Source organism: Aplysia californica, unplaced genomic scaffold (assembly GCF_000002075.1).
Source record: "Aplysia californica isolate F4 #8 unplaced genomic scaffold, AplCal3.0 scaffold01412, whole genome shotgun sequence".
NCBI classification, from domain to species: domain Eukaryota; kingdom Metazoa; phylum Mollusca; class Gastropoda; order Aplysiida; family Aplysiidae; genus Aplysia; species Aplysia californica.
The window spans coordinates 51,517-63,079 of NW_004798682.1; the positions used below are offsets into that span (position 1 = coordinate 51,517).

At 40.7% G+C, this 11,563-nt stretch overlaps 1 protein-coding gene across 1 annotated transcript in view; it reads left to right on the forward strand.

Annotated features, from left to right (window-relative positions):
* LOC101853282 (leishmanolysin-like peptidase) overlaps window positions 1–11,563 on the forward strand; it is a gene marked incomplete in the record, with an annotated part of 24,879 nt that overhangs the window by 5,396 nt on the left and 7,920 nt on the right. Inside the window, 8 exon segments of the mRNA XM_035973560.1 lie at window positions 1–144; window positions 1,976–2,151; window positions 3,056–3,161; window positions 5,513–5,607; window positions 7,017–7,137; window positions 8,627–8,734; window positions 10,647–10,723; window positions 11,295–11,392. Of these exon segments, the coding sequence (XP_035829453.1) occupies window positions 1–144; window positions 1,976–2,151; window positions 3,056–3,161; window positions 5,513–5,607; window positions 7,017–7,137; window positions 8,627–8,734; window positions 10,647–10,723; window positions 11,295–11,392 (925 nt within the window).

Genomic DNA, 11,563 nt, shown 5'->3' on the forward strand with positions numbered 1-11,563 from the left:
CGGGCCACCCATCTGCCGATTCGGCTGCGCAGGAAGTGTGAGAGCAGCCAGGTGAAGTTCCGGGGCCGCACCACGTACTGCATGCACGGCTGTCTGCAGACCACGGTGTGTGGGGACATCACCATACCCGAGGAGCATCTGGAGGTGAGAGTGGACTCTACTTGTTGTACGTGGGTTGGGTTTTTTTACGCTGCCATCAACACAATTTAGGTCGTATATGGTCGCTTTTAAGCACAAGGGGGCTATCCCGAAAAATGCTACTTATTTCCTATCAAACATCTATCGTCCTTATCTCCCCTTCTTCTTTTTTTTTGTTTGTTACTCCCTTGTAACACCTCTAATCTTCTGGCGCTCATATGACCTTATGCAGTTGCCGTAAAACCTCTACTAAAACTAACTAAACTGACGTTTTGAGAAAATTGAAGTTAAAGTTTTTGCCCTTTGTTCAGTTTCTTGAAAAGACAAGGAGAGTTTTTTTCTATAACCAAACAAATATACACACCAATGTAACCAAACTTCTCCTATAGGTAGAGCAATGCCCACTTTTGGTGTAAGTCAAGATTTCTTGAACCCACCGAAATCTAGGTTTGCCCACTTGTCTTTAGAAGCGACCATTTGTCTGTGCTTCTATTTTCCCCTGCAGCGTGGCTGTCATGAGGTCTAGAGGTGGGCAAAATCCGGATAAATATTCGGAGTATCGGGTAATCCTCAATAAGACATTATCCGAATTAAGACTCTTTTAACTCTTTTTCCTGACCCGTTTGCCGAAGTGGGTGCCCCCGTTCGTTGAAGTGATGCTAACCCGTTTGTCAAAGTGGTTATAACCCATTTGCCGAACCGGTTCATAACATATTATTTACCGAAGAGGTGCACTGACATATTGTCCGGATTTTTCTAAAGCGACTCATTGCCCAGCCCTATTGAGGTCTGTTTGTATGTTTCTCTTGACTTGACCAAGGTATTTCACTTGCTGATCGTGAGCGGTTGCCAGGTGCTGTGCTGTGGTTTGCTCCTATGATCTTTCCTATCAAACGTCTATCATCCTGATGTCTCCTCCTTCTTTGTTGTGTTTGTTACTCCCTTGTAACACCTCTAATCTTCAGCACTTATATGACTTGATGTGTTGCAAGTGCTGTAATCCTTGTGCAGGATAGAATAAGAAATGAAGAGCTGTGGGAAAGGACAGGACAAAAGGATATAGAAGTAGAAATAGGACTAAGAAAGTGGCGTTGGATGGGACACACCTTAAGAAAGCCCAGCGGAAACACCACAAGACAGTCATTGCAGTGGAACCCACAAGGAGCACGAGGCAGGGGTAGGCCACGGGATACATGGAGGAGATGAAGCTCACTTGGAACGAGCTTGGAAGGATGGCTCAGGACAGAGATAAATGGAAGGAGCTTGTATGTGGCCTATACCCTGCCAGGCGTGAAAGGCATTGATGATGATGATTGATGATGAAGTGTTGTAATCCTTGTGCAGTTGCGAGTGCCGTAAAACCTTACTAAATCCAAAACTAAACAAGTGCTGTAAAACACTTACTAAAAAAACCCCAAAACTTCTGTTTACGATACATGTACTTTTTCTTAAGTCAAACTTCTCACAAATGTTTTTCAGTTATGTACCGTGGTTTGTTTTTATATCCGTACCTAATAAATGGTGATACCTAATGAGGGTGCAGTGACAGAGCGGTTAGTGCACTCGTCTCAGAGGCAGAAAGTCCGGGTTTGAGCCTCGGTTCGGACACAGATTTTTATCATCCCCTCCTGCTCACCCAGCAGTAATGGGTACCTGACTTCAAGTTGGGGAAGTGAAGGCCTCGTGGAAAGAAACTGGCCACTCTACCACAATATGCCAAAGGCCCATGAAGTTGTCTCACTAAAAGGCAATCCCCAATGTCCGGATCGGATGCTGGAACAACTTTACTTTACTTTTTCCCTAATAAAGTTTTTTTTCTCGTACTGTTCTTTGCCAGGGCTGCATGTACTACAACCCGCTGACCCGTCAGTACGTACGTGAGCCCTCGTCATACCCGGGCATCACCGACACAGACTTCATCCTCTACATCGCAACCATCCCGTCACGCAAATGTCGCGAGGGACAGACCATCGCCTACGCTGCCCACTGCCAGCAAGACCAAGCTCTCGACAGGTGTGTTGTGTGTTAGTGTGTGTGTGTGTGTGTGCGCATGCATGTGGGCGTAAGTGTGTGTGCGCAAGTGCGTGTGCGCATGTGCGTGTGCGCATGTTCTATTTAAGCATCTGTCTCAGCTCACATCTCCACGTTGGTTAAAATGTATCTATGCCTTTCTCTCTTCCACCCGTCCCTCTCACCCCCCCCTCTCTCATTCTCCCCCCCCACTTCTCTCTCTCACTCTCTCCCTTCCTCTCTCCCTCCCTCTCTCTCTTTCTCTCTCTCTCTCTCTCTCTCTCTCCACAGACCAGTGGCTGGCTATTTCAGCATCTGCCCCAACTCCATCTCCACCCTCGTCTCTCTCCCCCTCTCTCCCTCTCTCTCTCACTCTCTTCCTTCCTCTCTCTCTCCCACAGACCAGTGGCTGGCTATTTCAGCATCTGCCCCAACTCCATCTCTATGCCTAATAGAATATATTTATATCTTTCTCTAGTGGGTCGTTGGCGGGTGCTCTGATGTGGTTTGCTTCTTTTTTCCTATCAAACATCTATCGTCCTTATCTCTCCTCCTTTTTTGTGTTTGTTACTCCTTTGTAACACCTCTAATCTTTGGCACTTATATGACCTTGTTGTGTTGCAAGTGCCGTAAAACTCTTACAAAAACTAAACTATGTCTTTCTCTCTCTCTCTCCACCTTTCCACCCCCTCTCTCTCTCTCTCTTTCTCTCACTCCCTCCCTCTCTCTCTCTCTCTCTCTTTCTCTCACTCCCTCTCTCTCTCTCTCTCTTTCCCTCATTCCCTCCCTCTCTCTCTCTCTCTCTCTCTCTCTCTCTCTCTCTCTCTCTCTCTCTCTCTCTCTCTCTCCACCTCTCCACCCCTCTCTCTCCCACCCTCACTCACTCCCTCTCTCTGTCTCTCCACAGACCAGTGGCTGGCTACTTCAGCATCTGCCCCAACTCCATCTCCACATCCCGCCAGAACCAGCAACAACTCCTGTCCACCATGAAGCACGAGATTCTCCACGCTCTGGTCAGTCCCTCGGCTTGTCTTTATTTCTTTGTTTGTTTGTTTGTTTGTTTGTTTGTTTGTTTGTTCTAGGAAGCTTTTCTGTCCCCGTGGTTTTACGCATCTCGCATAAATTAAGCAAAATTTGATCGTTTTGTGCATAATTTCTGATTATTTTTACTTTATCATTCCTTGTTGAAATTAACAGAACCGCATAATTTCACATTTTTGGGCTCAGTTTGGATAATTTCAGAATTTTTCTCTCATAAAACGACAGGGACAGGGTTTTACGGCGCTCGCAACTGCGTTAGGTCATATGAGCGCCAAGGGGTATTGTTGTTATAGTAAGGTTTTACTGCGCTCGCAACTGCATGAAGTCATAAAGCGCCAAGATGTAGATGTCAACAGAGAAGTCCAGACGGGGAATCAGGCGAACTCTGCTCACCTCTCTAGCCTCAACAGCACAAAGTCTGCTTCGACCATCAAGGCAACTTGGAAATAGCGGGCCACAAGAGAGAAGAAGTTGAGAAAAAATGATGATGGAAAGGATGAGGAAAGAAAAAGCTGCAGTTCCCCCCCCGTATGTTGTTCCGGCACAGTATGAGCATGACATTGATAAATCAGCCCACTTATAATTACAATTCTGCTGTGCATAAGAACATGTTATTGTCCCCCCTTTGGGAATGGCCTAAAGATAACTTCAGTCAGTAGCACTGCCCCGGTGAGGGACTCTGCTTCTGCCATAGGTAGGTGTTTGCCTGTGTGATGGGTGGTTGGCGGGTGCTCTGGTGTGGTTTGCTCCTTCTTTCCTATTAAACGTCCATCATCCTCATCTCCCTTCCGTGGATGATGTTTTGGGTGTGGTTTGCTCCTTTTTCTCCCATCAAACAGCTGTTGTCCCTTTATCTCTCCTCATTCTTTTATATTCAAGCATTCTAAAAAAGGCAGAAATAATTCTTAGTGACTATAGCCACCCACTGACATCGGAATTTCAACTATCGACCCGCAGTAAACGATACATTTCCAAAAATGCAAGAACAGACAGATATAGATATTCATTCATACCAACTGCAGTGAGGTTACTGAACACACAGTGCTACAAATGAAACAGAGAGAGAGAGAGAGACAGAGACAGAGAGAGAGAGACAGAGAGAGAGAGAGAGAATGTTTTACGGAGCGGGTTGTCCCAGCCCGTGAGACATGTATTTACTTGGCCTAATGTCCTGTCTTGTTGTGCGTTTGCGTGAGTGCACCTTTAAGTCTAACTTTTGTAACGTCTACTGCCATTGTTAACAACCAAGACAAATTTCTTCCTGCGAGATGAATAAAGATTGTCATTATCATGTATGACTCTCTCTAATAACATTTCTAATCTTTTTTTCCTAACAAATGTCTATTGTCCCTATCTTTCCTTCTTTTTTTTTTGTATCTTACTGTCTTCTAAAATCTCTGATCTTCTTTCCTATCAAACATCTGTCATCCTTATCTCTCCTCCTTCTTTCCTATCAAACATCTATCATCCTTATCTCTCCTCCTTCTTTCCTATCAGACATCTATCATCTTTATCTCTCCTCCTTCTTTCCTATCAAACATCTATCATCCTTATCTCCCATCCTTCTTTCCTATCAAACATCTATCATCCTTATCTCCCATCCTTCTTTCCTATCAAACATCTATCATCCTTATCTTTCCTCCTTCTTTCCTATCAAACATCTATCATCCATATCTCTCCTCCTTCTTTTCTTTGCATGTTACTCTCTAGAAGTAACACCGGTCATCTCCGCCACATGTATGACCTAATTGAGTTGCAAATGCCGTAAAACTCTCACAACCCGCGGGGCAGTGCCACTGACTGAAGTGTCTTTAGGCCATTCCCAAAGGGGGGACATTTCTTGTTCAAGCATAGTAGAATTGTAAATGGGTTGACTCATGTCACGCTCATAACTGTGCCTGATCTACAACACGGAACTGTTGCTTTTTCTTTCCTGATCCTTACTATAGTCATTTTCCTCTACTTCTTTTGTATGTTTGTCACTCTCTTGTGACCTGCTATTTCAGGGGTGCCTTGATAGTCAAAGCAGACTTTGTGCTGTTGAAGCTAGAGAGGTGAGCAGAGTAAGTCTGATTCCCTGTAAAGACTTCTTTGTTGACATCCACCCCTTGACGCTCATATGACCTTATGCAGTTGCGAGCGCCGTAAAACCCTCTACTAAAACTAAAAAAACTAAAATCTTTTATCAAACATCTATCATCTTTATCTCTCCTCCTTCTTTTCTTTGCTTGTTACTCTCTAGTAGTAACACCGGTCATCTCCGCCACATATATGACTTAATTGTGTTGCAAGTGCCGTAAAACTCTCACAAAAACTTCCCCAGGGCTTCACGGCTGGCCTGTACGCCTTCTACCGTGACGATGACGGGAACCCCCTGACGGCGCGAGACCCCGTGTCTGGGAGGCCGCTGAGCTACAGGTAGGCCTCAAAGTAACTGTCGTCCGTCTAACATACATTGGAAACTGCCTAGAGAGTTTGCTGTTGAGTGGGAATTTGCGCTATGCAAATGTGAGGAATCGTGGTGGAATCAGGCGCTCGTCAAAATAACCAGATTAGAGAAACAGATATTTTTCCACCAGTTCGGCCATTTTTCTTGAATTTTTGCTTTTTGGCTCAACCCTTTCTATAGCCATGTAAAAACACATTCCCATGTGAATTTTACTGAAAAACGTTGATTAAAGGCACAAAATATGTCATTTTTCTGATAAGGACTCTTTAGCTATTGAAGTTTCCAAATTTTGGCAGCCATTTTCTCGCTAATTTCACCACTGAAACCAGGGGACCCTGACCTCTTTCAATCGCAAATATTTCGACTTCTATTCCACATAGATGGCGATTTTTTCACCCAAAGCAAGACAAATGAACAGGCTTTAAGATGATACCAATAACTCCACATGCCCAAATATTTACGAGTGCCTGATTCCACAGCGCTGTAACACGACACATATGTGAGGCAGCGTGGTGGAATCAGGCTCTCGTCAATTTTTGGGCATGTAGAGTTATTGGTATCATCTTAAAGCTTGTTCACTTGTCTTTGTGTGGATGAATAAATTATCCATTTATCTTAAATACAAGTCAAGATATTTGCAAACAAAGGAGGTCGGGGTCACCTGTTTTCAGAGGTAAAATGGCCGCCATAGATAAGTTTTTTCCTTAGCTTAAGAGTCCATGGTAAATGAGAATTTACATTTTTGTCCCTTTAATCAGCGCTTTTCAGAAAAATCCTCCCAGAAATGAGTTCTTTAATGTGCATGAAAGGTGTTGAGTCAAAAAACAAAAATTTGATAAAAATTCACAAAACTGTGGAAAAATGCAAGTTTCTTCACTTTGATTATTTTGACGAGAGCCTGATTCCACCGCGCTGTAACACGACACATATTATAAAGCGCATAGAGCTTGCTGTTGAGTGGGAATTTGTGCTATACAAATGCTGTCTATCATCATCATCATCATTATCATCATTAGCGTTATTTATTATTAATATTGTTGTTTTTATAATTATTTTTCTTGCAATCATCATTATTATTATTATTGGGTTTTTTTTTAATAAATTTTTTTATGATTATTATGATTATTATTATTGTTATTGTTTTATTATTTCTATTATTATTATTTTATTGCTGTTAGTATTATTATTGTTATTATTATTATTATTTTTATTATTGTTGTTGTTGTATTTATTATTATTATTATTATTATTATGATTAAATTATTATTATAATTATTATTATGATTATTATATTATTATTATTATTATTATTATTATTATTATTATAACTATACCTAAAACTCCAACAAAACGTGCCAATGCCAACTGTCTGTTGCAGTATGGGCATGTTCCAATGGAGCTCGGCGGTCGTACGTGTGGTGGATCGGCCACACTGGATGGACGGATCGGGCGTCCGGCACTCCAAGAATGTCAACATGATGGTGACCCCGAGGGTGCAGGTAGGTGGATAGGTGGTCGGCGGCTGCTCCATTGTGTCTGTGTGTGTGCAGTTTGCTTCTTCTTCTTCTTTTTTCCTCAAACATCAGAATTTCTCGTCCTTTATTTCGACTTATAGTTGAGGGCTTCACCGTACGCCTTTTTGAAAAGTGACGTAGGAGGGAGTTTCTTACAGTGAGCATTCGGTGGGTGGTTGGCGGGTGGTCTGGTGTGGTTTGCTCCTTCTTTCCTATCGAACATCTGTCGTCCTTCTCTCTCCTACTCCTTTTTTGTGTATGTTACTCTCTTGTAACACCTCTAATCTTCGGCACTTATATGACCTTATTGTGTTGCAAGTGCCGTAAAACTCTTACTAAAACTAAAATGAGCAGTCGATCTCTTCTCCTCCTTTTTTTTTCTCTTTAGGTCACTCTCTAGCAACTCCTCTAATTTTTTGCTTTTTATATTATGACCTATTCGTGTTGCATGTGCTGTAAAGCTCTTATTAGAATGAAAACACATCTAAGCTTCAGCACTTATAATAATTAATTAATGGACAAAACCTTTGCCTTTTTGTATGAGCATTTTTTATTGTCTGAAAGAATGTTGCTGTCAAAAAAGTGCACACATGATGAATTTGTATGGTGTTAGTATGAATGAGTTTTTAATCTCCAATGTCGTACGCCTTGGGCCCATGTTGTGGGGAAAGGCGGGATACAAATGTTCTTATTATTAGTATATGACCTATTTGTGTTGCAAGTGCCGTTAAATTCCTAGTAAAACACCTCTAATCTGCGGCACTTATATGACCTATTTGCATTGCAACCGGTGTAAAACTCTTACAGTGGGTGGTTGGCGGGTGCTCTGGTGGGGTTTGCTCCTTCTGTCGTATTAAACATCTATCGTCCTTATCTCTCCTCCTTTTTTTTTGTATGTTACTCCCTTGTAACACCTCTATTCTTCAGCACATATATGACCTTTTTGTATTGTGCCGTAGAGCTCTTCCTAAAACTAAAAAACTTTTACTAAAACTAAAAAACTCTTACAAAAACTTACAAAACTTTTACTATAACTAAAAAACTCTTACAAAAAACTAAAAAATCTTTTACTAAAACTAAAATATTTTTACTAAAACAAAAAAAAACTCTAACAAAACTTTAAAAAAACTCTTACTATAACATAAAAAACTCTTACTAGATCTATAACTAAAATTTTTTTTACAAGAACTAAAAAAACCTCATACTACTTTTACTAAAACTAAAAAATTGTTACAACAGCTAAAACACAAAAACTAAAAAACTGTTACAAAAACTAAAAAACTGTTACAAAAACTAAAAAACTTTTACTAAAACAAAAAAAACCCCTCTTACTATAACTAAAAAAACCTTTTAGGTCAAACTAAAAAACTCTTACTAAAACTAAAAAACTTTTACAAAAACTAAAAAACTGTTACTAAAACTAAAAAAGTCCTAAAAAACTAAAGCTATAATGTGTGGGTGTGGCTGTCCTCAGGCGGAGGTGCGTCGACATTTCAACTGTCCCTCGCTGGAGGGGGCGGAGCTAGAGGACCAGGGCATTGACGGGACCGTGCTGACACACTGGGAGAAGCGTGTCTTTGAGGTACACAGTACACGGCCCCCAACGTGTTGTGCGTTGGATGTGTGTTCTTGTACGAGTTGTTGATCTTGTCAGTTTGTGAGTGTTTGAGCGCTTTATTGGCAGCTTGTATCTTGTTAGTCTGTTTTAGTGCCTTTAAAATGACAGCTTGGACTATAATATGCTTCCAAGGAAGTTGAGACTGTTTCAGAGTGCTATTAGGTCTGCTGGGGTAATAGCATAGATTGTGAAGCGCATATAGAGCTTGCCTTGAGCGGGATATATGCTATACAAGTGCTATTTATTTATGTTATTATTATTATTTGAATTCCTGATGAGGTACAAGTTGCTTCTTCTTTCCTATCAAACATCTATCGTCCTCATCTCCCCTCCTTCTTTTTGTGTTTGTTACTCTCTTGAAACACATCTAATCTTCGGCACTTATATGACCTTTTTGTGTTGCAAGGGCTGTAGAACTCTTACAAAAACTAAACTAAAGAAGTTGAGACTGTTTCAGAGTGCTACCAGGAGGTCTGCTGGGGTAATGCTATAGATTGTGAAGTGCATAGAGCTTGCTGTTGAGCGGGAATTTGCGCTATGCAAATGCTATTTATTATTATTATTATTATTATTTGTTAGTGTTTGAGCGTTTATTCAACTGCGTGCACTGTATGCTCCACGGGAAGCCTAGAATGTTTTTGGGTGTTCTAGGGTTTGCTGGTGTAATAACGGTAATTGTAACTAGCATAGAGTTTTCTGTCGCGTGGGGATATGAGCTGTACAAAATTTGTATAGCATTTAATGCTATTTATTATTATTATTGTTATTATCATTGTTGTTGTTGTTATTAATATTATTATTATCATTATTATCTTTATTAATTGAATGCTCCGCTTGATACAAACAGGTCTTTCTTTTAAATGATGACCCAGATAGTGTGGTCTGTTTGGGGTTTCTTTTGGTTTTTGGGGTTTAAAAAAAAAATATTTTAAAAATTACTTTTCTTTTTGTTTTACTTGCATGTCTAGATTCTCGCTAAGTAGATCAGTATGGAAGAGATGAGGGTTGAAGACAAAGTGAGCTGAGAGAAAAAATGTATCTTCTATGTTAGAGAGGTTGTGACGTGTGAGTGGTACCCTTTGGTGGGGGGAGTTGCAACCTACTGGCTACTGGTGCAGGGTTCATACAGGGCTTGGAAAACTGGAAAACTCTTCGAATTTTGTTTTTATTTTCCAATTTTCCAAAGCATGGGAAACTCTTGTTTTTTTATGAAATTGGCAAAATTCTTGGAAAAGTCAAGAAAAAACAAATTTTTAACTAGATCTATTGTAGAAATATTATTTCCTTGAAGTTTAGAAGGCCTCGACTTTACGCATTCTGGATAAAGCAGTGACTGGATATCTGGTCCTATGGACTTATTCAGGCTGTGTGTTTGTGTGTGTATGTATATATTAGTGTGTGTGTATGGTGTATATGTGTGTGTGTATGTGTGTGTGTGTGTGTGTGTGTGTGTGTATGTATGTGTGTATGTATGTGTGTGTGTATATATTATGTATGTATTTGTTTGTATGTTTGTGTGTGCGTGTGTGCATGTATATATTAATTGTGTATGTATGTGGGTATATATAATATGTAAGTGTATGTTTGTGTTTGTTTGTGTGTGTGTGTATGTGTGTGTATGTGTGTGTGTGTGTGTGCATGTATATATGTATGTGAGTGTGTATGTAATTGGGTATATATAATATATATATATATGTGTGTTTGTGTTTGTGTGTGTGTGCATGTATATATGTATGTGAGTGTGTATGTAATTGGGTATATATAATATATATATGTATGTTTGTGTTTGTGTGTGTGTGCAGGTATATATGCATGTGAGTGTGTATGTATATGAGTATATATAATATATATATTTGTGTTTGTGTGTGTGTTTCAGAATGAGGCTATGACGGGCACATACACACAGAACTCTGTCATTTCACGCATCACTCTGGCTATGATGGAAGACACCGGGTACGTCGCACGCGTCGCCTGTGTAAAACATCCCCCTCCCCCCCCCCTGTCTAATACGACTACTTTTATCCCCCACAATTGGCAGCCGTCGTAGACAATTTTTCCTGTTTTTTGTGTGCTTTTTTACACCAACATTAATGTAGGTCTTTGCACCTACGTTTTGATACACACACAAGGTTCGTAAAGGTCTTGGAAAAGGGGAAAACTCTGGGATTTTTTGATTTTTTCTTTTTCAAGACATGGAAAACTTGGAATTTTGAGAAATTGGCAAAAGTCTTATGAAAAATCAAAATTTTAACTAGATCTATTGTAAAAAATATTTCCTCGAAGTTTAGAAGGCCTCGACTTTACTCATTCTGAGGTCTACCATAATGTATTTTTGCATGCTGAACGGAAATTTTTTTGCCATAATGACACGTTATTTGTCTTGAAAAAAAATAAATCTGGTCTTGAAAACTCTTGAAAAAGTCTTGGTAATCTCCGCTGTACACAAATACAGTCAAGTCTGCTCTAAGAGCCACCTGTCTAAGACAGCCTCTCAATCAGTCGCGGTGTGTCGTGTTATCCCCAGGTGGTACAGAGCCGACTACTCCAAAGCTGGACACTACGAGTGGGGCAAAAATCTGGGCTGTGAGTTTGTCAACAACAGCTGCTATGCCTGGATACAGAGTCGACTGGCACAGTGAGTGGACTAGGGCTGTGTGTGGGGATGTGTGAGAGTGTGTGTGAGGGGTGTGTGTGTGGGGGGGGGGTATGTGGCACAGTGAGTGGACTACGACTGTGTGTTGGGGTGTGTGGGAGTGTGTGTGTGAGGGGTGTGTGAGTGTGTGTATGTGGACT